The sequence below is a fragment of the Hypanus sabinus genome, chromosome 4 (genome assembly GCF_030144855.1).
Source record: "Hypanus sabinus isolate sHypSab1 chromosome 4, sHypSab1.hap1, whole genome shotgun sequence".
NCBI classification, from domain to species: Eukaryota; Metazoa; Chordata; class Chondrichthyes; order Myliobatiformes; family Dasyatidae; genus Hypanus; species Hypanus sabinus.
In genome coordinates, this window is record NC_082709.1 from 81,397,344 (window position 1) to 81,423,684 (window position 26,341).

The window sequence follows — 26,341 nt, forward strand, 5'->3', positions numbered from 1 at the left end:
AGTGGATGGGCTACAGCAGCAGAAGACCACGATCATTCACTCAGTGGTCACTTTATTAGTGCAGGAGGTACCTACTAAAATGGCCACTGAGCGTATATGTGATGTGTATGACTGTATGTTCTGTGGTTTGCACCTTTACCCAGGAGGAGCACTGTTGCATTTTCCTGTATAAATATTATGGTTGACTGGCAATTGAACTTGAACTTGATTTTGATATTGCCTCTTTTCATTCTTCCTACCAAACTGTATAATTTTTTACTTTTGTTTAAAGATACAGTGTGGAACAGGTCTTTCAGGCCTAATGAGAAGCACTGCCCAGCAACCGAATTATTTAACATTAACTTAATCACAGGACAACTTACTATGACCAATTAACCTACTGACCCACCCATCTTTAAACATGGGAGGAAACCAGAGCACCTGGAGCAAATCATAGGGTTTACTGGGAGGAACATGCACATTCCTTACAGATAACATCAGCATTCCACTCCAAATTCTGCCTGAAGATGTAATAGCATCGCACTAACTGCTATGTTGCCCTGGCACCCTGTATCTTGTCTTTCCCTGTGTTTGCTATTCTGCTAACCTATTTGTATTCCACTGTAATTTATCAATGTCCTTCTTGTTGTTTGCAATCTAGTTGAATGCTGACGTTATCTGTAAGGAATTTCTTAACTCAACCCATAGGGACTCTACACCTTCCAATCCTATGTCAGCTCTTTCCAATGATTTAATATTTCTTAAACACAGAGCCACAACACCCCCTCTGCCTACTAACCTATCTTTTCAATATGCCGTATATCCTTGGACATTCAGCTCCCAATGGCAGCCATCCTTTAGTCAAGTTTCAGAGATGGCCACAATGTATTGATGTCTGGTTCAGCTGCTGTTGACCATTCTGTTATTATATGATGATCTCTACTTACCTTTATTTCTGTTTCCCAGGTACACTTTGGTCTGTGGATGGTGCGATACGTCTGTACGTTTCTGTTGTTTATCCTTGGGATAAAAGCCCCTGGTTTGCCTCAAAAACCCTACATGATGATCATTAATGAGGATGAACGAGATGTTGAATGCAGTGAGGTATGTGGATACTTCAAAGGGAGTATGGATCTGTTTTGCAGTTAGTCAAAACCTTGGAATAAAGCAATATGAGGAATAAAAACTGTCCGGATAACCAAAGGGAATCTTCCACCACTTTCATTAGTCTGAAAAGATGGAATCAGAATCAGGTTTATTATCACTGAACAATGTTGGGAAATTTATTGCTTTGTGGTAGCATTGAGTACAAAGTCAAAAATTACTACAATAAAGAAATAGTGCCAAAGATAAAATAACGAGGTGAGGTTCATGGATAGCTCAGAAATCTGATGATGGAGGGGAAGAAGGTATTCCTGAAGATTTGAGTGTGGTTTCAGGCTCTTGTACCACCTTCCTGAGTCTATAATCAATTCCTTGGTTTAACGTCTTGCTGAAGAATTCAGAAGCTGTTTGTCACTACCAAATAATCTTTAGCAGTGGTGTGTTGATATGTGATGTGGATAAGCAGTATCAAGGTGTGACTGTAGAAGCAACTTTGAACTAGAAAACTCTCTTTGAAAATATCAATAACCACCTTTCTTCTAGGCTAACTACTGAAATACAAGGCATACAGAGTAGTAACCAGCTTTCAATCATTGACACCACACGTTCGTCCTGGGTAGTTTAAACCCAATGGTATGAACATTAAATATTCTCCTTTCAGGTAAAGAACGTCCTGTGTTTTGATCTCCCACCTCCTCACCTCTTGTATTCCAATCCAAACTCCTGGTCTTTTTTATTCTCTTCCCCCCCCCCCCCAACCCCTCTTGGTTTCACTGTTCAATATAAATTTATCAAAGAAAGTACTACTATATATATGTATGAAATCCCTTGGTTTCCTTGGCTGCGTAAGTCTAGGAAAGACAACCTTCTGCCCCGCCAAACTTGAGATTGAGGCACTCTCCCACCCCAAACTCCTGTTTGTGTGGATGCTGTGTAATTTGCTACCCCGTTATAAATTAGTGCCATGAAATAACAGACAGTACACTGCATACATTTAAAGGAATTTATATTTAAGAATCTTAACTTAACTAAAAGGTTAGTAAAGAATAACAAAAAGAAAAGGGCTCATTCTAATTCAACAGTCAAATGTGTACAAGTTGGAGTTCATCTTGAACTTTTCTGTCACTCATGAACTGGGCCCTCAGTCAGCATGAACGCCCACACCATCTTCTGAATGTTGCTGAATGAGCAGGTCTCCCACCAGATCGTACGCTATGACCCATTCTCCCCAGTATCTTCTCTCTTCATCTCCCCCCGAACCAAAAGCCAAAGAACCAACCTTATTGTCCCTCACCAAGAAGAACCTCTCACTAAATGGATGGCACTTGTTCCACATCATCCCTTATCTTCAACAATAACCCAAACAGGCTGCTCTTACAGAACTGCCAAAATGAAATACATACAGCATAAAATGAAATGCCTACAGCATTACAGTAAAAGTAAGAACTAGGGCATTACATGTAACCAAATATTACCCTGAGCAAATTTGTATAGATGTACTGTGGAGCACATTCTAGCTGATTGCATCACTGAACAGGATTGGAAAAAGCCACAGAAAGTTGCAAACTCAGCCGTCTCCATCATGGGCACTAGCCTCCCCAGCATCGAGAACATCTTAAGAACACAATGCCTCAAAACGGTGGCATCATCATTAAGGAATCCCATCACCCAGAACATGCCCTCTGCACATTGCTACCATCAAACAAGAGGTACAGGAGCCTGAAGGCTCATACTCAATGTTTCACGAGCAGCTTCTTCCCCTCCACCATCAGATTTTTGAATGGACAATGAACCCAGGAATACTACTTCACTTTTTTTTTTCTTTTTATTGCTCTCTTTTTGCATTATTTTTTATTTGTTTATATATTTATTGCACTTTTTTAAAATAATGTATATTAAAAAGTGCTGCTGCTGTGAAACAACAAATTTCACGACGTATACCAGTGATATTAAACCTGATTCTGATTCTGAGATTCATTTTCTTGTGGGCATTCACTTAGAAATACAATGGAATTGATGAAAACTAAACAAAAGGATATAGAAGCAATCAATGTGCAAAAGAAGACAAACTGCAAATACAAAAGAAACAAATAGCAATAATAATATTGAGAACTAGTTGTAGAGTCCTTGATAATGAGTCTGTAGGTTGTAGAATCAGTTCAGAGTTGAGATGAGTGAAGTTATCCACACTGGTTCAGGAGCCTGACGGTTGAAGGGTAGTAACTGTTCATGAACCTATTGGTGTGGGACCTGAGGTTCCTTCTCAATGGCAGTAATAAGAAGTGTGCATGGTTGAGGACCCTACTGATGGATGCTGCTTTCTTGAAGCAGCATTCCTTGTAGACGTGCTCAGTGGTGGTGATAGGTTTACTTCACTTGTGACTGGATCTCCCCCTCCCTCATCTAATTCTGTCTGCCCTTCACCTCTTCTTTAATTGTCCCATTACCACCTTTGTAACCTTTATGTTCCTACATATCTTAATTCTCTCCACCTCTGCCATCCCCTTCTGGTTCCATCTGCCTCTTGTAGAACTCGTAGTCAAGCGAATGGGTTTGTGTGTTAAGGCCTGAACTGTTCGCTTGTTAATGTTTTAAATGGTTGGATAGAAAGGTACAAATCCTAATTTATCAATCACACAAAAGTAGGCGATTTTTGTACGTAGCAGACATAACTCTGAAATACTGTAGATACATATAGAACTGTAGTGAAAGAACAAAATACTATTGTTCAATACAGATGGTTTGTAGACTTTGGTAAGACTATAAAAGACGAGCAGAATTAGGTCATTCGGCACATTGAGTCTGCTCCATTATTTGATCATTTTCCCTCTCAACCCCATTCCCTTTCTTCCCCCTGTAACCTTACTAATCAAGAACCTATTAGCTTCCACTTTAAATATACTCAATGACTTGGCCTCCACAGCTATCTGTGGTAATGAATTCCACAGATTCACCCCTCTCTGACCAACCAAATTCCTCCTTATCTTTGTTCTAAAAGACTATGCTTGTATTCTGAGGATGCGCCCTCTGGTCCTGCTTTCCTGCTATAGGAAACATCCTCTTCACATCCTTTCTATCTGGGCCTTTCAATGTTTGATAGGTTCCAATGAGCTCCTTCTCATTCCTCTGAACTCAGAGGAATGCTGTTCCAAATCCATCAAAAGCTTCTCATATATGAACCTTTTCATTCCTGGGTTCATTCTGGTAAATCTCAGTACCTTCTCCACTGTTGGCAAATAGGGAGCTGGATACTGCTCACAATACTCCTAGTGCAGGCTGGCCAGTATCTTATAAAGCCTCAGCATTACGTCCTTGCTTTTAGATTCTGTTCCTCTCAGAATGCATGCTAACATTGCATTTGCTTCGGTGTTGGTTTGTATGTTCTCTAGAAACACAGCTTTAACATTCAGGTTTCATAATTCCGTCAGTTACATTGTTAGACTTAATAACTCAACTTTAGGGATATCACTTATTACAAGTATTTTCTAGGCTGCAATGACTCATGGCAACTCTATACAAAATACTGCATCTTGAACATGTTATGTTGCATACATGGGACACGATCAGTTAAATTTCACCCGAAAAACGGGTTGTAGTGTTCTATACTTCTAGGTTTATACTGTACCACAGCACAGAAACAGGCCATTCAGCCTACCAAGTCCATGCCAAACTGTTTCCTGTATACTACTAAAACTCTCATGCTCAGTTTGTCTGGTTGTGACCTCCAGTTAGCGCAAATGGTGCATTACAGCAGCACTATTTTTGGCTAAATCGACTTAAAATGTGCTAACTTACAGAATGCAGGCAAAATTCAGGGTTATATATTCATATAAAATTGCTCACTCGCCAAAATCAACAGCCCCGCTTTCACTCAAGAGCTGATGTCAGCCATGATAGAAACCACGACGTGACACCACGACACATGCGCATGGCCAGCCTTAGCAGCGACTCGCGATGCTCACAGCAGCAACACCAACCAGAGCAAAAGGGCAGGGCAGCTCTATTTCGAGTGCTCACATTCTGCTGATCACCACCAGCATGTGCAGGATTGGGACAGATCCAACTGCAACCCATCAATAAGAGACAATTAAATCTTATTGTAATGACGTACTTCAAGACACCCATCAAACCCTTTGCTGCGGTCAAAGGACAGCGGTGACTATATCATGTACATTTAGGAGAGCGCTAACCACATCGTCAAGAATAATCAGCATCCTGGAGGCTTTGGTGTTACTGCTTCATATCTTCTATCCAGCATTAGGGTAAAAAAAAATGCCACATGGAAAGAGAAGGGGGACATTACGGTCAAGAGATGACGCCAAACGTCGTTGGGAAGTGGCAAGGAGAGGGAAAGAATAAGAATCGAATGAAGCCATGGCTGTGCAACTCCAGGATCAAAGAGTCAGGACAAAAAAGATGAGAGAAGAAGAGACAGAGGAGGAGAGGCATGCACATCTCCAGAATGACAACAACTGGCACAGGAGGAGGAGAGAGGAAGAGACAAAGGAGCTGAGAAATGCATGACTCCAAGATCAGGGACAAAGAATAAACAGCAGAAGAGGAGATGAGACAGCAGATGAAAGGACTGCACGTCTCCAGAATGACAACGAGGGGCACAAGGGTGGCAGATCCACCAGAAATGTTGCCATCAAAAGTGTCCTGCATTAAGCGAGGAGGAGCTATATTTGCATTGCTACGTGTCGTTCTTCTTTAGTAAACTGAGGTTTTCTTCTTCCGTTCCCAAAGCAAAGCCATACCAATAGCATTCAGGAAAATTTAATGCTCATTCTGGTCACATCAGACTGCACTACCCTTCTTTCAAAGGGTGCCCCAATGGGTCACCCCATTGTCTAGTTCTTCCTAATCCCATTGACCTGCACATTGACCATAATCCTTCTTACCCCTTCCATACATGTACTTACCCGTACTTCCCATCAGTTTTGCAATTGAACCCGCATCCACCACTTCTGCTTTCAGCTTGTTGATCATTCTCGCCACCCTCTGAGTGAAGAAGATCTCCCTTATGTTCCCCTTCAATATTTCACTCTTAACCTATGACCTCTATTTCTAGTCTCACTGAACCTCAGTGGAAAAAGCCTGCATGTATTTACCTTGTCTTTGGCCCTCATAATTTTGTATACCTTTATCATATCTCCTCTCATTCTGTTACACTGCAGAGAATAAGACCCTAATCTATTCAACCTTTCCCTATAATTCAATTCCTAGCAACATTCTTGTAATATTTTTCAGCACGCCTTTCAATCCTAATGGGTTCTTTTCTGTTGGTAGGTGACTGGAACTGCACATACTGCTCCAAATTTGGCCTCACCAATGTCCTATACAACTTCAACATAACATCAGAATTTCTGTACATAGTACTCTGATTTATGAAGGCTATTGTGCCAAAAGCTCTCTTTACACCCCTACCTACCTGTGATGCCACTTTCATGGAATTATGGATCTGTACTCCTAGTTTCCACTGTTGTTTCACACTCCTTAGTGCTCAACCACTCATTGTGTAGGACCTACCCATGTTGGTCCTACTGAAGTGCAACACCTCACTTGTCTGCATTAAATTCCATCTGCCTTTTTTCAGCCCATTTTTCCAGCTGGTCCAGATCTCACTGCAAACTTTGATAGCCTTCCTCACTGTCTCTATGCTCCCAATCTTGGTGTCATCCGCAAATGCTGATCCAGCTTACCACATTATCATCCAGATCATTAATATAAATGACAAACAGATGATGTGGACAATACAGATGACAAACAGGACCTTGTGAAGACATTGTTAGAGGTTTATACACAGGTACCCAGTGATTGAGTTTTGTGTCAGATTTGAGCCCTTGATCTACAAACACCTTTCTCCTCACCAACCACAGGTTGTCTTGATGCATTGAAGGTGATGGTGAATTTAAAATGATGTCTGACTTTGAGAGATTGGCTCTCGGGTTTGAGAATTAGTCCCTGTTTATCATGGGGACTAGTTGGTAAAGGATCATAAACACGAGAGGTTCTGCAGATGCTGGAAATCTTGAGCAAAACTCAAGTTCGAATTTCAATTCCAATGTCATCTGTAAGGGGTCTGTACATCCACATGGTGGAATGTGTGGATCTCCTCTGGGTTCTCTGGTTTCATAGAAACAAAGAAATCTGCAGCACATTACAGGCCTTTCAGCCCACAATGTTGTGCTGACCATGTAACCTACTCTAGAGACTGCCTAGAATGTGCCTACCACATAGCCCTTCATTGGTATTGTCATTCTGCACTGTTATTGTTTTACCTTGTTCTGCCTCAATGCACTGTGTGATGATCTGATGTGTATGGACAGTATGAAAGATGTGCTCTTCATTGTATCTTGGTATGTGAGTCAATAATAAACCAACACAATTTTTTTCTGTATATTTTATGCATATCTATGTTATGTATAATTTCTTAATTTAAGTTTGTTAAATTACATTTGTTGTCATCTTGTAAAGTACTGTGCTGCTCCTGCAAAAAAAAAAATAATTTTCATGCCACATATACCATGGTTATCCAGTCCTAGTGTGTTTGTGTGTTGGTCTGTGTCTGTCTGTGTTTGTGCCTGTGGGTGTGTCTGTGAATGTGTATGTATGTGTGTGTATATGTATCTGTCTGTGTGTTTTGTGTTGTTCTGTGTGTGATGTAAGTGTGGATGTGAGTGTATGTGGGTGTGCCTTTGTGTGCGTGTCTATATGTGGTATATCTATGTGTTTGTGGGTGGATATGTGTGTGCCTTGTATCTTTGGGTGTATGTTTGTGTGTTGGTCTGTGGGTATCTGTGTATGTCTCTGTCAGTATGCATGTGTGTGACGTGTGTGGTGTGTGTATGGGTGTGTGTCCCACAAGTCCAAAGAAGTACTGGTTAGTAGGTCATTGTAAACTGTCCCGTGATTAGGCTAGGGTTAATTGGGGTTTGCTGGGTGATGGGGCTCAAAGGGACAGAAGAGCTTATTCCGCACCGTATCTCTAAATTTAAAAAAAGTAAAATTGCTGGCGGAACTCATCAGGTCAGGCAGCATCTATGGAGGGAAATAAACAATCGATGTTTTGGGTCAAGACCCTTCACCAGTCCTAATGAAAGGTCTTAACCCCAAATCACTGTTCATTTCCCTCCAAAGATGATGCCTAACATGCTGAGTTCCTCCAGCATTTTGTGTATGTTGGCAGAGGACCACTTTTACCTTGTAGAATTGTGAAAGGCCGATTTCCTCATGGGCTTCAGTGACTGAGTGGATGAAAGCTGGTAGCTCAGCCCTTGGGTGATGCTAGGATCATCCTCACACCTGCAGCTCAGTTACTAAGATTTGGATGACCTTGAGGTACACCAGTTGTGGTCTCACCATAAGACATTGTGGCAGAATTAGGCCATTTGGCTGTCGAGTCGGCTCAGCCATTCCATCTTGGCTTGTTTATTATCCCCCTCATCCCCATTCCTTGGCCATCTCCCTGTAATCTTTGATGCCTTTACCAGTCAAGAGCCACTTTAAATATACCCACTGACTTGACTTCCATAGCCACCTGGCAATGAATTCCATCGATTCACCAACTTCTAGCTAAAGAAATTCTCCTCATCTCTATTCTAAAGTGACATCCTTCTATTCTGAGGCTGTGCTCTCTGGTCCTAGATCCCCCCGCCCCCCCAGAGGAAACATTCTCTTCATGTCCACTCTATCTAGGCCTTTCAATATTTGATAGGTTTCAATGAGATTCCACCCCCCCATTCTTCTAAACTCCAACAAGTACAAGCCCTGAGCCATCAGAAGTGCTCCTCATACATTAACTCTTTCCTTCCTGGGATCATTCTGGTGATCCTCCCAATGCCTGCACATCTTTTCTTAGAAAAAGGGCCCAAAATTGCTCACTATACTCCAAGTGCGATCTGACCAATGACTTACAAAGCTTCAGCATTACAGCTTTGCTTTGATATTCTGGTCCTCTTGAATTGAATCTTAACATTGAATTTTCCTTTCTTACTATCAACACCAATGTGCTGTTTGTCGTAAGGCTTCATCCCCTTACAAAAATAGACTTGCAGTCTGTTTGTCCTCCTAAGCATGTTACCTTTTGAATAATCTGATAAATTGACATTTACAGGTTTGCAAGAAAAGTATCTCGGTACAAGTGACATGTCCATTGACACTCCAGTTCCACTTTTGAAACTTAGAACAATTTGTTCTTTCAATTGCTTGCAAAACAAATCATTTACCAGTTTGAACAGGGGCAGAAACGAACATTATTTTTCAATTTTGCCCGAAGTATTTGATTTATTTTAATAGTATTGAATGAGGGATAAGCGTTAAGATATTGGAGTGAGCCACCCTGTTCGTTCCCAGAGAATCTTTTGCAGAACAAGCCTCAATTCAACATTTCATTTAAACTCTCAGTGTAACTATGTGACTGTCATCCTGGATTATGGTCCAGTCTATGGAGTAAGGCTTGAAATTACAACATTCAGAGCATTACTTATTGAAACATGAGTGATGCTAAAATGTTAAAATGGTTTAATCAGATTTTTAAAAATCTCTCTTTATTGATAGATATTTTATTTGCTGAAACTACTTGAATTCTTCTGAGTATGGTAACAAAGCTTATTAGCAAATGAAAAAGAAAGTAGCTGCAGGTGCCGGAAATCTGAGAGTAAAAAGGAAATTGCTCGAAGCACTCAGTGATTTAGACAGTGTCTGCTGGCACCATTTAGATGGTTGCAAGAAGATGTGATGGCACAATAGGATACAGTGCCAGCAATCACCAATCGATGTTGGATTCCCTCTGCAGTCTGTAAAGACCTTGTCTGCAATCCCTTTGACTGTGTGGATTTCCTCCGGGTGCTCCAGTTTCCTCCCACATTCCAAAGACTTAGGGTTATGTTTAGCATTAGTAAGTTGTGGGCATGCTGTTTGCAGCAGAATTGTGCAAACATATAGGGTGTCCCTAGGATAATACTCGCTGATTTGATTTGATGCAAACGCCGCATTTCACTGTAAGTTTTGATGTGCATGTGACAAATAAAGCTAATCTTTAATCTTTTTAATCAATAATGATCTCTGCTCAGAATTACCATGGAATGTGAGAAAATTGTTTAGAAGATTACTGCCAATTTGGGCTTACTCTCTCAGAAAGGTTTGCCATTCCTACTCTGAACTGAGCCCTTTTCAAAATGAAAGTTTAAACGAAACAGTTTGGAAAAAGTCAAATTGTAAGGTTTGTTTTGTAACCGTTGAGACAGATTGTGGAATAGGGAGGGCTGCTGTTGGTCAGCCTTTCTTGTTACTTTTGCACCAAAAAATACAGTTTGCTTTTTAATTTATTTTCTCTTCTTCCTGACATTTGGTCTTTTAGCACAGGGAAAGCTGTGCTGCCTGAAGTCATTTCATAATGGAAGTGGACGAAAAGTTAAACAAGGGTAGGGTAGTGTAGCAGTTTGCGTAGCCCTAATACAATGCCAGTGATCAGGGTTCAATTTCTGCCACTTTCTATAAAGAGTTTGCAAGTTCTCACTGTGGTCACATGAGTGAGTTTCCTCCCACATTCCAAAGATATTGTATTTGGGTTAGCTTTCATAAGTTGTGAGCACTAGAAGTGTGGAGACACTTGTGAGCTTCCCCAGCCTAGTTCTTGAAAAGTGTTGGTCCTTGGTACAAAATACCACATTTCATTGTATGTTTGGATGTAAATGTGACAATAAAGCTAATCTGATCAAAGCATTCAGATTGAGGAAAGTTGTAGAGATAGACTTCCAGGTACCAAGTGTGAGTATTCATTATCAAAATTCTAGCAAAAAGGGAAATTCCACCAGCTCTATCAAAAAACATAAATATAAGGAGACAAGACAAAGGAAACACTTGAGTTTTGCACATAGCCTAAGAAATAAATTGTCCAACATTGCAAGCATCTATCACTGTTTAGCAATGTCTAAATTCCTCTGCTTATCAAGACTTTCAAAATTCTTGCCTTTAATAATGTATTGTCTGTTTACATTTTCAAAATTATATTTAATTCAGATTTCCGACAACTGTTGAGTTCTGTCTTTTAGTCCAATATGTTCTATTGATTTTCATGCTCCTGGGCTTCCCTCATTCTATCACAAACAGCAACTTCCCTTCAACATTCAGTATTTGAACCAAATGGCAAAACACTAATCTCTACACTTTGACAACTTTGCACTAAAATTAACTATTTTTGTTCTATTTGTAATTATATTGTATTGTAAATAAGTTTTTCATTGCCTCTGTACTTGTGCATTTGACAGTGAACCTTTGAAGCTTTTGAAATTGATCGCCGGCCATAATGCTGTCCATTCTTCAGAGTATTTCCAGCATGCCACTTTTGATATCGTGCAAAACCAATCTCACGGCAAGAGAATTTCTAAGAGAGCAAAGCTGACTAAGAGCAGAACTCTGCCTACTTTAAAATAAATGAGCTTACAAATAATTACAGCAAGGTAAATCTTTCTCATAGCTCGTGAGGCCTGCTTTTATAATACAGTAAGATTGTTAACAAAAACTGCTGTCTTCTAAAAATTAAAATAGTGAAGAGCCACCATACCAAGATGATTGAATTCCTTAACCCTCATATTTTTCCCTTTCATTACTTTCCTACATAGAGTTCAAACACCAAAATAAGATATTTTGCCCAATGGGAACTATGCTGGCATAGGTCTAACTTTAACTACCTCCATTTTACTTTATTGAATCCTATCATCAGGTCTTTTTTCTATTCTGATCGCTATCTAGCATACATTCCTCTCAATCATTGTTTATTATGGATAAAAATATTGGTGTTGAGACGCAGTTTTCACTCTTGAGTACAGCTTTGTTTATTTTCTTGTGGTTGTATCTACACTTGCATAATTTAAAAATTGCCATTTCTATTTCTTTCCATGTCCCTCAGCCTTTATTAATTTTTTTTTAGAGATGCAGCGTGGTAACAGGCCTTTCCGGCCCAGTGAGCCCTCACTGCCCAATTAAACCTATGTAACCAATGAACCAACAAATAACTCATACGCCTTTGGAATGTGGGAGGAAACCCACTCGGTCAGGGGAGAACGTACAAACTCCAAACAGTTAGCAGCGGGAATTGAACCTAGGTTGCTGGCGCTGTAATAGCATTATGACAACTGTGCTGCCTGTAAATGGAAAATGCATAAACTCATCACCGAGTTCATTGCTCCCTGAAAGTGGCTACACAGTTGGATCTAGTGATTAAGATGGCTTAGGGATGCTTGCCTTTATTAATCAAGGCATTGAATTGAAAAGTCAGGAAGTTACGTTGCAGCTTTATCAAACTCTTAGGTTGTATCTGGAGCATTATAGTCGCACCATTATAGGAAAGGTGTCACTGATGAGGGTGATCTTTTACTTGAGAGTCATTTTTTCTGCAGTGTCCCCTTTGATTTTCCTTAACATCCAGTATTCCTGTCTTAAATACGCTCAGCATTTAGCTTCATTGCAGCTTTATAAAACTAGTTACGTCATATCTGAAATATTGCATAGAGTTCTGGTCACCCCAGATAGGAAGGATGACAACGCTTTGAGAAGGATCCAGAAGAAGTCTTTCAGGATTTCTGTTTATTTTCCCTTCTATCTCATCATGTCAGTGCTACAAAAAATGCATGGTCATGTTAAATGATGATTAGTCTTCATGCCTCTGTTTTAGGCCTACCTCTCTTCCAGCTTTTCTAGTGACATCAATGAAATGGCCAGGTCATCACATTGTCTTTAGGCTTTCTGTTCACTTTACTAGTGGAGGATTGGTAAACTTGGCTGGTTGATCCAGAACTGTCCAGCCCCACAAAGCACTTTTTTCCAACCGAGTATGCAAAAATACTGGTAGTCAGCTGACATTTTGCTTTCCCACAGTTGCGCCTCGGAGATTATAGGGTTTTAGGCTGAAATGAACAATGTCTCCTCTCTGAGAGCAATTTCCCTTTCACACCATCAGAGGATTAACTGAGGACAGAAACTTCTCCGTGTCCAATATGCAAGGGAAATCAAAGGAGACATAAAAACAAAAGAGGCTGTATGATATAGCAAAAATTAGTGGAGCATTAGAGGATTGGGAAGCTTTTAAAAACCAGTAGAAGGCAACTGAAGCCAAAAGAAGAGAAAAGATGGAAAAATGAAGGTAAGCTAGCAAATGATATGAAAGAGGATACCTAAAGCTTTTTTCAGATACATAAAAAGTTTAAAGAAAAGGGTGAAAGTGGATATCGGACTGCGAGAAAATGTACTGATGACGTAGTAATGCGGGCAAAGAAATGGCATATGATCTTAAGTATTTTCTGTTGGTCTTCACAGTAGAAGATACTAGCAGTATGTCAGAAATTCGAGAGTGTCAGAGGGCAGTAGTGAGTTCAGTTGCTATTACCAAGGAGAAGGTGCTTGGGAAGCTGAAAGGTACGAAGGTAGATAAGTCACCTGGACCAGATGGTGTACACCCTAGGGTTCTGGAAGAGATAGTTGAAGAGATTGTGGAGGCATTAGTAATGTTCATTCAAGAATCAGTAGTTTCTGGAATGGTTTCAGAGGAATGGAAAATTGCAAATGAAAACTCCACTCTTTAATAAGGGAGGGAGGTGGAAGAAAGGAAATTGTAGGCCAGTTAGCGTGACTTCAGTGGTTGGGGATATGTTAGAGTCCGTTATTAAGGATGAGATTTCAGGGTAATTAGAGGCACATGATAATATAAGCTAAAGTCAGCATTGTTTCCTTATGTGGAAATCTTGTCTGACAAATCAGTTGGAATTCTTTAAAGAAATAATAGGCAGGGTAGACAAAGAGGAGTCGATGGATATTGTTTACTCAGATTTTCAGAAGGCCTTTGATAGGGTTTTGCACAAGAGAGCTCATGGTATTACAGGAAAGATGCTAGCATAGATAGAAGATTGCCTGACTGACCAGAGGCAAAGAGTGAGAATAGAGGGGATCTTTTCTGGTTGTCTGCATGTGACCAGTGCTCTACAGGGCTCAGTATTGGGACCACTCCTTTTCAAGCTGTTTGTCAATGATTTGGATGACGGAATTGATGGCCTTGTGGTCGAGTTTGCAGACAATACAAAGATGGGTGGAAGGGCAGGTAGTGTTGAGAAAGCAGGGAGTTTGCAGGAGGACTTTGATTGGGGGAATGAGCACAGAAGTGGCAGATGGGATATAGTGTAGAGAAGAAGCATGTGGCTGTCCACTTTGATAGAGGGGATAAAGGCATCGACTTTTTTCTAAACATGGAGAAAATTCAAAAATCATAGATGCAAAGGGACTTGGAAATCCTTGTGCAGGATTCCCTAAATATCAGTTTGCAACTTGAGTTGGTGGTAAGGAAGGCAAATGCAATGTTAGCATTCATTTTGAGAGGACTAGAATATAAAAACAAAGATGTAGTGCTAAGCCTTTATTAGACATTGGTCAGACCACACTTGGAGCATTGTGGGCATTTTTGAGTCCCTTACCAAAGGCATTGGAGAAGCTCCAGAGGAAGTTCTTGTGAATGATTCTGAGAATGGCAGTGTTAACATATGAGGGGTGGTTGATGATTCTGGGAATGGCAGTGTTAACATATGAGGGGTGGTTGATGATTCTGGGAATGGCAGTGTTAACATATGAGGGGTGGTTGATGATACTGGGCCCGTTCTTGCTGGGGTTTAGAAGAATGAGGGGTGATCTCATTGAAACCTGTCGAACAATGAAAGGCCAAGATAGAGTGGATATGGAGAGGATGTTTCTTGTACTGGTTGACATAGGGCACAGCTTCAAACAGAGGGCTGTTCATTTAGGACAGAGATGTGGAAGAATTTATTTAGCTGATAGTAGTTAATTTATGGAATTCATTGCCACAGACAATGGAAATTCCAGTTTCTTGATTAATCAGGGCATCAAAGGCTATGGGGAAAAGGCAGGCGAACAAGGTTGAGAGGGATAATAAATCAGCCATGATGGCATGGTAGAGCAGACGATGGCTGAATGGCTTAATTCTGCTCCTATGTCTTATGGTCTTCTGATTTAATGACACAATTGTTGGACAAATCACATGTAACGATGAATCAGCTTACCTTATTGATATGGAACACCTGATGGAGTAGTACTGCAACATAACCTCTCACTTAACGTCCGCAAAACTAAAGGACTGATAATTGACGTCAGGATGAGAAAGGTGGGCTTATGTGTGCCAGTATAGATTGGGCATTAGTGGTGGGAGAGTCTGCAGTTTTTAATTGCTGTGCATAAGTATATCAGATTATCTGTCCTGGAACAGGCACATAGATGCAATCGCAATGTCTTTACTTTCCTTGGAGGTTAAGGTTGTTCACTTGTCACCAAACACTACCAGACTTCTACGGATGAAAGTATCATGACTAGTTGCATCATGATCTGGTATGGCAATTTGAATGCGGAGATAATGTCGGAAGCTATAGAGAGTAGTGGACTCAACCCAGTACATTGTAGGCACATTCTTCCGCACCATCGGTAGTATCTATATGGTTTAGCAACATTGCGATCACTCTGATCACCTTACAGTTAAAAGGACTTTATTTGTTCTAATTGTGTTTTTTTTTCTCTCTGGCAAAATTTGCGTATATTTTATGTTTAATGTTTTACTGTGAATACTGCTTACCTGATGCAAATTGTCAGTGATGTTGCTGCAAGTAAAGTTTTCAATACACCTGTGCATATAAGAGCTGAAAGGTAATGTTGCAGCTCTATAAAACTCTGGTTAGACCACACTTGGAGTATTGTATTCGGTTCTAGTCACCACATTATAGAAAAGATGTGGAAGCTTTAGAGAAGGTGCAGAGGAGATTTACCAGGATGCTGTCTGGATTAGGGAACATTGTCTGAAGAGGATAGGTTGAGTGAGGGGCTTTCTCTTTGGAGAGGATGAGAGATTTTACAGAAGTGTATAGATAAGAGGCATTGATCAAGTGGACAGCCAGAGACTTTTTCCCAAGGTGGAAATGGCTAATAAAGAGGGGTATAATTTTTAAGTGATTGGAGGAAAATATGGAGGATACATCGGAGGTAAGTATTCTTTTATACAGAGTGTGGTAGTTGTGAGAGGTGGACACAGACACTTAGGCATGTGGATGATTGAAAAATGGGGGGCTATGTAGGAGGAAAAGGTTAGATTGATTTTAGAGTAGATTAAAAGGTCAGCGCAACATCTTGGGCTGAAGGGCTGGTACTGTGTTGTTCTATGTGCTTCTGAATATGACTCAAAATTGGCATTGATTCTGGATTTCTGCACCTTAGACAGTTTATTAGATTTGGTTTGTGAGCAGCACAAATCTGTTAACTAGGATTCAAGTATTAAATTAATTGAGTAAATCAGTCTTTACACTGAAATATTAAAGCTCAGCAAATGATTTCATAATACAGCTGAGGAGGTAAAGCAATTTTTTTTTCTGTTTGAGTGGAAAGACCTCAGGTTGGTGTGCCTTCCTTCAATCCTCCCATCCTTGAGTATCCAAAAGGTAGGCTCTTGTGGTTTGGGTGTAGATTGAAGAATGCAACCCCTGGAATATCTGTAGATCTAACCCTTCCCTCCTATATAACCCTCCATTTTTCTATCATCCATGTGCCTATCTAAGAGTTCCTTAAAAATCCCTAATGCATCTGCCTTACCACTGCCTCTGGTAGCACGTACCACACACAAACCACAAGATGACAGGAGTTATAGATCGAATCAAATTCATAAATGTCTACCATTGCAAAAACATTTCTCATTCCCACTCTCCTTATTTGGACTCTGATAACCCTGCTTTTAGATTGTTTTGCCAGGGAGATAGCCCCTTATGTACCCTGTTAAACCCAGGAATTTTCAAGGTGATGCGCCCAGCACATCTTTGGTTGTTAACACAAACAACACATTTCACTGTATGTTTCGATGTACACATGATAAGTAAATGAACTTGAATATGATAAAATAAAATTTATAGCAGGCAAGAAAGTTCAAAGTTGAAAGTAGATTCAGTATCAAAGTACGTATATGTCACATATAGTCACTCTGAGACTCATTTTCTGGGGTCATTCACAGTAGAACAAAGAAATACAATAGAATTAGTGAAGAGCTACACGCCAACAAAGTCTGACAAGCACCCAATGTGCAAACACAAATGAAAAATAATTATAATAAATAAGTAAATAAATAATACTGAGACTATGAGTTGTAGAGTCCTTGAAAGTGAGTTGTTGTGGAACCAGTCCAGGGTTGAGGTTATCCATGCTGGTTCAGAAGCCTGATGTTTGTAGGCTGAAAACTGTTCCTGAACCTAGTGGTCTGGGACCTAAGGCTCCTGTACCTCTTGCCCGATGGCAGCAGTTAAACCTAGGAAATTTTCAAGTACATTACCCCAGCACATCCTTCAATTGTGTTGGTTGTTAATGCAGGTCACCTTTCAATGTATGTGTGATAAATAAATGAAATTGAATCAGATAAAAGAAAAGGTTACAGGAAGAAAGTCTGTTTTTTGCCCATCAAATCAATAGCAAAAGATGTAGGAGCAGAACTAGACCATTCAGCCCAATGAGTCTGCTCTGTTATTCCATCACTCTCAACCCCATTCTCTTGTCTTTTTCCTATAATCTTTGACACCCTAATTAATCAAGAACATATCAACCTCTGCTTTCAATATACTCCAAAGCTGTCTATGCCAGTGAATTCCATAGATTCACCACCCTCTGGCTAAAGAAGTTCCTCTTCATCTCTGTTCTAAAGGGACATCCTTCTATTCTGAGGCTGTGTCCTCTGGTCTTAGACTCTCCCACTATTGGAAACATCCTTTCCACATCCACTTTATCTAGGCCTTTCAATATTTAATAGGTTTCAATGAGATTCCACCCCCCCCCTTCAGTTTTCTAAACTCTGGTGAGTACAGGCCCAAGCCATCAAACACTCCTTATACAATATCCCTTTCATTTCCAGAATCATTCTTGTGAACCTCCTCTGGGCCCTCAACAATGCCGGCACATCCTTCATCAGACAAGGGGCCCGAAACTGCTTACAAGACTCCAAATGTCACCTGACCATTGCTCTCTATACAAGAGCAATCCATCTGATCCAATTCACCACCTTCTCCCCTTGGCCCTTGCTATTTGGATGCAAAATTTCGCTGTTTCACAGTTCCATGAGACAGATTCAGATTCATTTATTTTTCATGCATTCCTCAAACCTGCGTTGAAATGCCATTTGCATTAACAAGCAACACAACCTACGAGTATGCTAGGGACAGCTTACAAGTGTCACCATACATTCCTGATCTTCCTAAGTAAAGGAAATAATTTCACTTTTGAAGCATGCTGATAACATAAATATAAAAATGGGATTCTGTAAATGCTGGAAATGTAGAACAACTACACAAAATGCTGGAGGATAAAAGAACAATGTCTCATTGTTTCAACCTTAAATAAATAACTCTTTCCCAAGTTGCTAATTGGACAACCCTCTCATCGTACAAAACAACTAGGACTAGAGGCCATAGGTTAAGGGTGAAAGGTAAAATATTTAACATGAGGGGGAGCTTCGTTTAGAGGTTGGGGTGAGTATGAAATGACCTGTCAGAGAACTTGGAACGTGGATTCAATTTCAACATTTAAGAAAAGTTTCGGTAAGTACGTGGATGAGAGGGTGTGGAGGGACATTGTCAGATGCAGGTTGATGGGACTAGGCAGAATAACAGTTGAGCACAGACTAGATGGGCCAAAAGACCTGTTTCTGTGGTGTTGTGTTCACTGACTTGATTTATTACTTATCTAATATAATAATCTGATTATCCTTTTTAGCTTTTGTTTTCTACATTTAAACATCCCTACGTTTTCTCTTTCCAGCCTCTCTTAAATCAGAACAACAATCAGTCCACCTGGAAAGATTTCCTTAAGAAGGTGCAGTTGCTGATACCGTACATGTGGCCCAAAGGAAGCCTCTTGCTGCAGCTTTTCGTTCTGTTATGCCTTCTGCTCCTTGTGATCGAACGAGTCATCAATGTTTTTGTGCCCATCTACTATAGAAACATCGGTAAGTTTTTAAAAATACACCAACTTCTTTGAAAATCTTCCCACGTTGGTGCTTGCACTAGGCAGAATGGTGGAAGGGGAGGGGAGGAGATTGAAACACTGGAGGTAAAAATATTCTCTACAGTGTGTAAACATTGTTAGTAAACCCTGATGGATCCATCTGGGGGTGGGCTTGGGGACAAGATGGTCTGTTGTATCTGATGATGACAGGAAACTTGGTGGAGGGCTTTTTTAAAAATAGGAAAAGATGTTGCACTGGGACGGTTTCACTCTCTTGACATTGGAAGGCTGGGTCCAGTGGGATGAGTAGTTGTCACAAACTGGGATCATCCTTGGTTGTGGTGGATGATATGACTGCTTCTGTGCCTTATCATGTCCTTCACTCACCTCAAAGCATTGCAGAATCACCTTCCTGGCTGCTGGATTTCGTCTGTCCAGTCTGCTGGAACGGACTGTGCATGCTAGGACAGACATGTCCCAATCTCACTAGGGTATGAGGCCCGTTGGCTACTCTCACCTGGTTTATACTGCTTGCCAAAGCAGTGTAACAGGGTGTGGCCACTGTTACGTGCAAACAGATACTTGGAGGTGAGAGCGTCAGTGTCCAGTGAGGACCAATGGTGAGTGAGCTGCCCCAGATTGGACACGGCAAGCCCCTCCCTGGATACCCCATACGCCCCTGGGGTACAAAATAGAACTGGAATAAAACTCTTTGCTGTTCACTGAACTGATTCCACAACTTATGGACTCACTTTCACAGACTCTACAACTTATGTGCTCAGTATTATTTATTACTTATCTAATATTATTATTCTGTTTTTCTTTTTGTATTTGCACAATCTGTATTGTCTTTAGCACATTGGTTGTTTGTCCATCTTTGTTTATAAATCTTATAAACTTTTCATTAATTCTATTGTGTTTCTTTGTATTTATAGACAATAGATGCAGGAGTAGGCCATTCGGCCCTTCTAGACAGCACCGCCATTCACTATGATCATGGCTGATCATACACAATCAGTACCCCGTTCCTGCCCTCTCCCCATATCCCTTGACCCCGCTATCTATATGAGCTCTATCTAACTCTCTCTTGAATGCATCCAGAGACTTGGCCTCCACTGCCTTCTGGGGCAGAGCATTCCACATATCCACCACTTGCTGGGTGAAAAAGTTTTTCCTCATCTCTGTTCTAAATGGCCTACCCCTTATTCTTAAACTGTGGCCTCTAGTTCTGGACTAGTGGGAACATGCTTCCTGCCTCCAGTGTGTCCAATCCCTTAATAATCTTATATGTTTCAATCAGATTTACTGTGAATACCCAAAAGAAAATGAATCTAGGCTTGTATATGGTGACATATATGTACTTTGATAATAAATTTACCTTGAAATTTGAATTTTGATAGACGTCTGCCTCACCCAGGGTACCAAAAAGGGCAATCAGAGGATTAGGTTTTAAGTGGCAATTAAGAATATGGGATAAAGATTTTAAAAAAACTAAACACCGAACATTATCTTTTGCCTTTCTTTTGGCTAGATGCTTAGTCCTCCTTAGGTGGAGAGATGTTGCCCCACCCACTCATGCTCAATGGCTTAATGATATTATGACCTGTTTAAATCTTGAAAAAATTAATTACTCACTTTTCAATTCAGACATAAAATTTCAAAATGTGTGGGGACCTTTTCTTGAATATTTTCATAACTCCTCTTTAGATTAAGTTTATTTTTTTAATCCCTTACTTCCAGCTTTTTTTCCCTCTGTAAGCTTTATGGTTTCTTTTTGATGGAAATTACATTATAGTTTTGGTAGTAGGCATTATTATATTTTTTGTTTATATTTACGGTTTTGGGGGGGGGTTGAATGCTCTGTTTATTTTTTTTTACATATTGTAATAGTTGGCCTAGAGTTTCTCAGTGGGAGGGAGGGAAGGATACTAACTTTATAGAGTTTATTCTAGGTGCTGTTTCCTTATTGTTATGAATCACACAATTGATATGTTTATTTTGCACTGTATTTTCATTTGGCTGTTTTTTTTTCTTTGTAGTTGGTTTGTAGAAATGCATAAAAAAATTAAAAAAAAAGAATTTTGATGGAAATTAAATCTCTAATAAAGGTTGCCTCTGTATAATTGGAAAGCTTTTCTAGGCCTGCCTTGGTTTAAACCTAAGTGATATCATTAACTGGGTTTTAGTAATTGGAGGTTGTGATAGTGAAAATTTTGCTTATTATTGACACATAGACTCAGTGGCTACTTTAGGTGTACCTGTACATGTGCTTGTTATTGCAAATATCTAATCAGCCAATCGCATGGCAAAAATTCTATGCATAAAAGCATGCAGACATGGTCAAGAGATTCAGCTGTTGTTTAAACCAAACATCAGAATGGAGGAAGAAAAGTGATTTAAGTGACCTTGACAGTGGAATGATTGATAGTGTCAGACAAGTTGGTTTGAGTATCTCAGAAACTGCTGATCACTTGAGATTTTCACACACGGCAATCTCTAGAGCAGGGGTCGGCAACCTTTACCACTGAAAGAGCCATTTGGACCCGTTTCCCACAGAAAAGAAAACACTGGGAGCCACAAAACCCGTCTGACATTTAAAATGAAATAACACTGCATACAACGTTTTTTTTTGCCTTTATGCTATGTATAAACAAACTATAATGTGTTGCATTTATGAAATCGATGAACTCCAGCAGAGAAAACGAAATTACATTTCTGCATGCAACAAAAACATTTTGAACTCCAAAAAAAAGACGTTTGGGTTGAAGGTTACTTTTAAGTAAAATACTCAATGTCTATTTGAGTCCTTCTTGTATTAATGAAAAACGCCGAACTTAAATTGTCCGCCAGCAGCAAACCAAAAATAACGTCAGCCAGCTGTCAACCTGAAAAGTAAAAGGACTATTTCACTGAACAATGAAAAAATATGAATATACATAAAATAATAGGCAATTAAAATATTTATCATTCTTGGTTAATGGGATTTCTGCTCCTGGAAATCAGCGCTCAGCGTCTGCACATCATGGCTGTACGACGTCATCTTCATCTTTACACAGGATCGCAAGCTGTCATCTGTGAGTCGTGCGCGATGTTTGTTTTTAATAAAGTTCATGTTGGAGAACACCTGCTCACATACATATGTGGATCCAAAGATCGACAGGACTCCAAGCGCATACTTTTTAATGTTTACATAAATGTCGGGGATAGCATTCCATGTTTCGAACACAAGTTTGTCCGGTTTGGGGAGGTTTTCAATATCACTCCATTTGTGATTCTGAGCAAGAACGGCCTTCTGACGGGCAACATCTTCAAGGTCTGCTGTCAAGCGTCTAAACTTGGACACCCATATGTCTTTGTCGGCTATGTTGGCCATTTCCATCTCAAGATCAGGTTGACTCACACCTGACAATGCAGTCGTATTCAGTAGGGATGGATCGATGCTTAGGGGAGTGACCGGAAAGGATAATGTGTTTTTTACCTCTCTGAACTCACAGAAGTGTTTCCCAAACGATGTTTGCATTGCGATGATGCAATTGCAAATACTCTGAATTTATCGTGTCGTGAGCTTGTTTGAACTCTCTCAAATTGGGGAAGTGAGACAGTGTGCCTTCCTGTAAATCTCTGGCAAGCACTGTCAACTTGCGCTCGAATGCCAAAACATCCTCCAACATGTGCAGGGCTGTGCGTCCTTTCCCCTGAAGAGCTGTGTTCAGCGTGTTCAGGTGCGCTGTCATGTCTACCATGAAGTGTAGCTTTTACAGGCACTCTGGCTGTTTCAGCTCAGGAAAGGTGAGCCCTTTGCTGCCCAGGAAAGTTTTCACTTCTTCCAGACACGTGACAAAGCGTTTCAGCACCTCCCCTCTTGACAGCCACCGGACTTTGTTGTGCAGCAGGAGATCAGAATATGCGTTCCAGCTTGTCCAGTAACAAATGGAATTGACGGTGATTTAAACTTTTTGCTATTATTTTATTGACAATCTGAATGACAGCATCCATTACTTCTGTGCATTCCGGAGGAAATGTTTGAGCGCACAGTGCCTCTTGGTGCAAGATGCAGTGAAAAATCAGCAGCTTTCTGTCCAGCGACTTCTGCAATAAAGCCACAAATCCCTTGTGCACTCCTGTCATATTTGGTGCCCCATCAGTAGCTACTGACACCAGGTGGGTGGTCTTTATTACTTTGGCTCTTAAACAATTCAAGACAGCCTCACAGATGTCCTCCCCCCATGTTTGGCCTTTTAGAGGTATCAACTCAATCATTTCTTCCTGTTGCCCGGCAGAGTTTACATACCGACAGAACAGCGCTATTTGTTCAATATCACCCTTGTCTTTAGAATCATCACAGGCAATCGAGTAGGCCACAGCTTAATTGATGTCTTTAATTTACTGTCTTGTGATGTCTTCCGTCATTTTTATGGTTCTGTCTTTGACAGTCTTTGCAGAGAGGGGGATATCCCTGATTTTCTGCACAATTTCACTCTTGTTTTTAAAGTCCGTGAATAGATGTTCTGAAATCTTAATGAAAGATTCTTTCATATATTCACCATCTGTAAACTGCTTCCCGTGCCTGACTATTTCCTGAGCGGCAACAAAACTAGCGTACGTAGTTGATTTTCCAGATTTCATCCACTTCTTGAAATGATTTTTGCTCAGATCAACCTTCCGCATCAGTTCCGAAACGGCTTTTTTTCTCTCATCTCCATCCGGATATTTTTGAGCAAAGGCTGCGTGTTTATTCTGGAAATGTCTTGCGACTTTTAACTTTTTGTTGTTTTGCTAGTTTCTCATTGCATATTAAGCATACCGGTAAACCAGTCTCGTCAGCAGTGAAAGCAAATGAATCTGCCCATGTATCATTAAACGTTCTGTTTTCTTCAGTCACTTTTCTTTTTTTAGAATTCTCCATAGTTAGCCGACCTTGATCGAAAAATTAAAGAAATCACGCACTGGCAGGTGTCAGGCATTGGCAGTGGTGACGTATATTAATAGCGACAAAAAACACGTTTTATTTAGATTGTACAAGATCACCATGATCTTCAAATTTAGAATTACATTTCAAAAACTAACAAACTAACGTAAAATACATTTTAATTAACTACTCATCATTTATTTTCCAAAGCCACAGGGAGCCACAGCACAGAGATGAAAGAGTCGCATGCGGCTCCAGAGTCGCATGCGGCTCTAGAGCCGCGGGTTGCCGACCCCTGCTCTAGAGTTTACAGAAAATATTGTGAGAAACAAGAAAAAAAATCCATTGAGCAGCAGTTCTGTGGGTAAAAACACATTTTAAATGAGAGAGGTCAGAGGAGAACAGCCAGGCTGTTGAACCTGACAGGAATGTGACTGTAACTCAAATAACTATGTGTTACAACAGTGGTGGGCAGAAGAGCATCTCTGAATGCACAACACATTGAGCCTTGAGGTGGGTGGGCTACAACAGCAGAAGATGACACCAGTTACTACTCCTGTACCTAATAAAGTGGTCAATGTGTAGTGAGATACAGTGAAAAGCCATAATTTTACACGCCCTCCTTACAGATAATTTCATCACATCAGTGCATTGAGGTAGTTCAAGGTAAAACAGAATGCAGAATAAAGTCAGCAAAAAATGCAGAATGCAGTTCTGGTAAAAGGTTTCTGCTTATTCCACTTTATTCCATTTATGTTTATTCCACTCCAGAGATGCTGCCTGACCTGTTGAGTTTCTGTAGCACATTGTATGTTTTGCAGCAGAATAAACTGTTGTAGTTACAGAGAAAGTGTAGTGAAGGCAGACAAGGTGCAAGGTCACAACAAGGTAGATTGTGAGGCCAAGAGTCTCTTATCATATTAAGGATCATTGAATAGTCTTAGAAAGCAGCAGGCTAGAAGCTGTCCTTGATGCTAGTGGGATATGCTTTTGTATCTTCTGCCTGATGGGAGGGATAAAAAGAGAAAATATCTGGAGTGAGTGGTGCTTTGGAAGCAAAGGGTGAGAATAATCAGAATCAGGTTTATTGGGGACGTCACGTGATGACGTAGGATCGAGACACTGGAACCCAGCTCTCCCGTAAAAAATCAATAAATTAATGTTTAAGTGAAGAAAGCTTAGTCCATACTTTCTAAAAGTTACTTATAAACTACTCCGGATTGTTTCAAGTTATGCCTCACAAACAGAAGATGAAGAAAACTACTACCGTGAAGGCAACGCAAGTTGGAACAGAATCAAGGCCCACCTCTGCCAAAGAACTGTGGGCTCAGGTACAATATACCACCGGTGAAACAGAACAGGAAACTGCGGCAACATCGACCATTTCTAAAGAAAAAGACCAACGAGAACTGCGCAAATGTGAAGGAAGGAGCATGCGCAAATGAGAGCATCCAGAACTACAAATCCCAGTTACGATTGAAACCGAAAGTGAAAGTGAATCTGAGGTAGATTCAGATTCTCTGGAAAAATCAGACGAAGATGGAGGTAAAAGTTTTTCTGGAAATATAGAAAAGACTTTGCAAATAATGCGTAAATTAGAAAAATCAAATGCATTAAAAGTAATTTTTTTTAAAAGTGATAAATATGGAGATTATATTTGATAAAATGACAAAAAGACAGGAAAAACTGGAAAAGAGAATTATAGATTTGGAAACTACAACAGAAGACATGGTTGAAAGAATGAATAAATTGGAAGATGATATTACTGCCTGGACATCAGAAAGAAAACAATTTATGGAAAAAATTGATAAGCTTGAAAATTTTAGTAGACGAAACAATATTAAAATTGTTGGACTTAAAGAAGATCTAGAAGGAGAAGATCCAATAAATTTTTTTCAAAAATAGATCCCTGAAAACTTGGAAATGGAAGGAGAAACTCTAATTGAGATCGAAAGGGCTCATAGAGCCTTAAGGCCAAGATCTCAAGCTGATCAAAATCCATGATCAATTTTGATAAAGTGATTTAGCTACCAAGACAAAGAAAAGATCCTGAAGGCGGCTGCCCAATGTGCCAAAAAGAGAAATGGGCCATTGATGATAGCAGGGAAGGCAGTTCTTTTTTATCCTGATATAAGTTATAAGCTTTTGAAGAGAAGGAAGGAATTTAACCCAGCGAAAAAAGTTTTATGGGAAAAGGGTTATAAATTTATAATGCATCACCCAGCAACACTGATAATTTTTTTGGAGGAGGGAAAAAGAAGATTTTTTACCGATTATCGAGAAGCGAAGGAGTTCGCACAAAAACTTCCATCTACTCACTAATTA

At 40.1% G+C, this 26,341-nt stretch overlaps 1 protein-coding gene across 1 annotated transcript in view; it reads left to right on the plus strand.

The window, feature by feature from the left end:
• abcb6a (ATP-binding cassette, sub-family B (MDR/TAP), member 6a) overlaps nt 1-26,341 on the plus strand; it is a 215,276-nt gene that overhangs the window by 17,528 nt on the left and 171,407 nt on the right. Inside the window, exons 3-4 of the mRNA XM_059967532.1 lie at nt 946-1,083; nt 18,922-19,108. Coding sequence (XP_059823515.1) covers nt 946-1,083; nt 18,922-19,108 — 325 coding nt within the window. The remainder of the gene's footprint in view (nt 1-945; nt 1,084-18,921; nt 19,109-26,341) is intronic.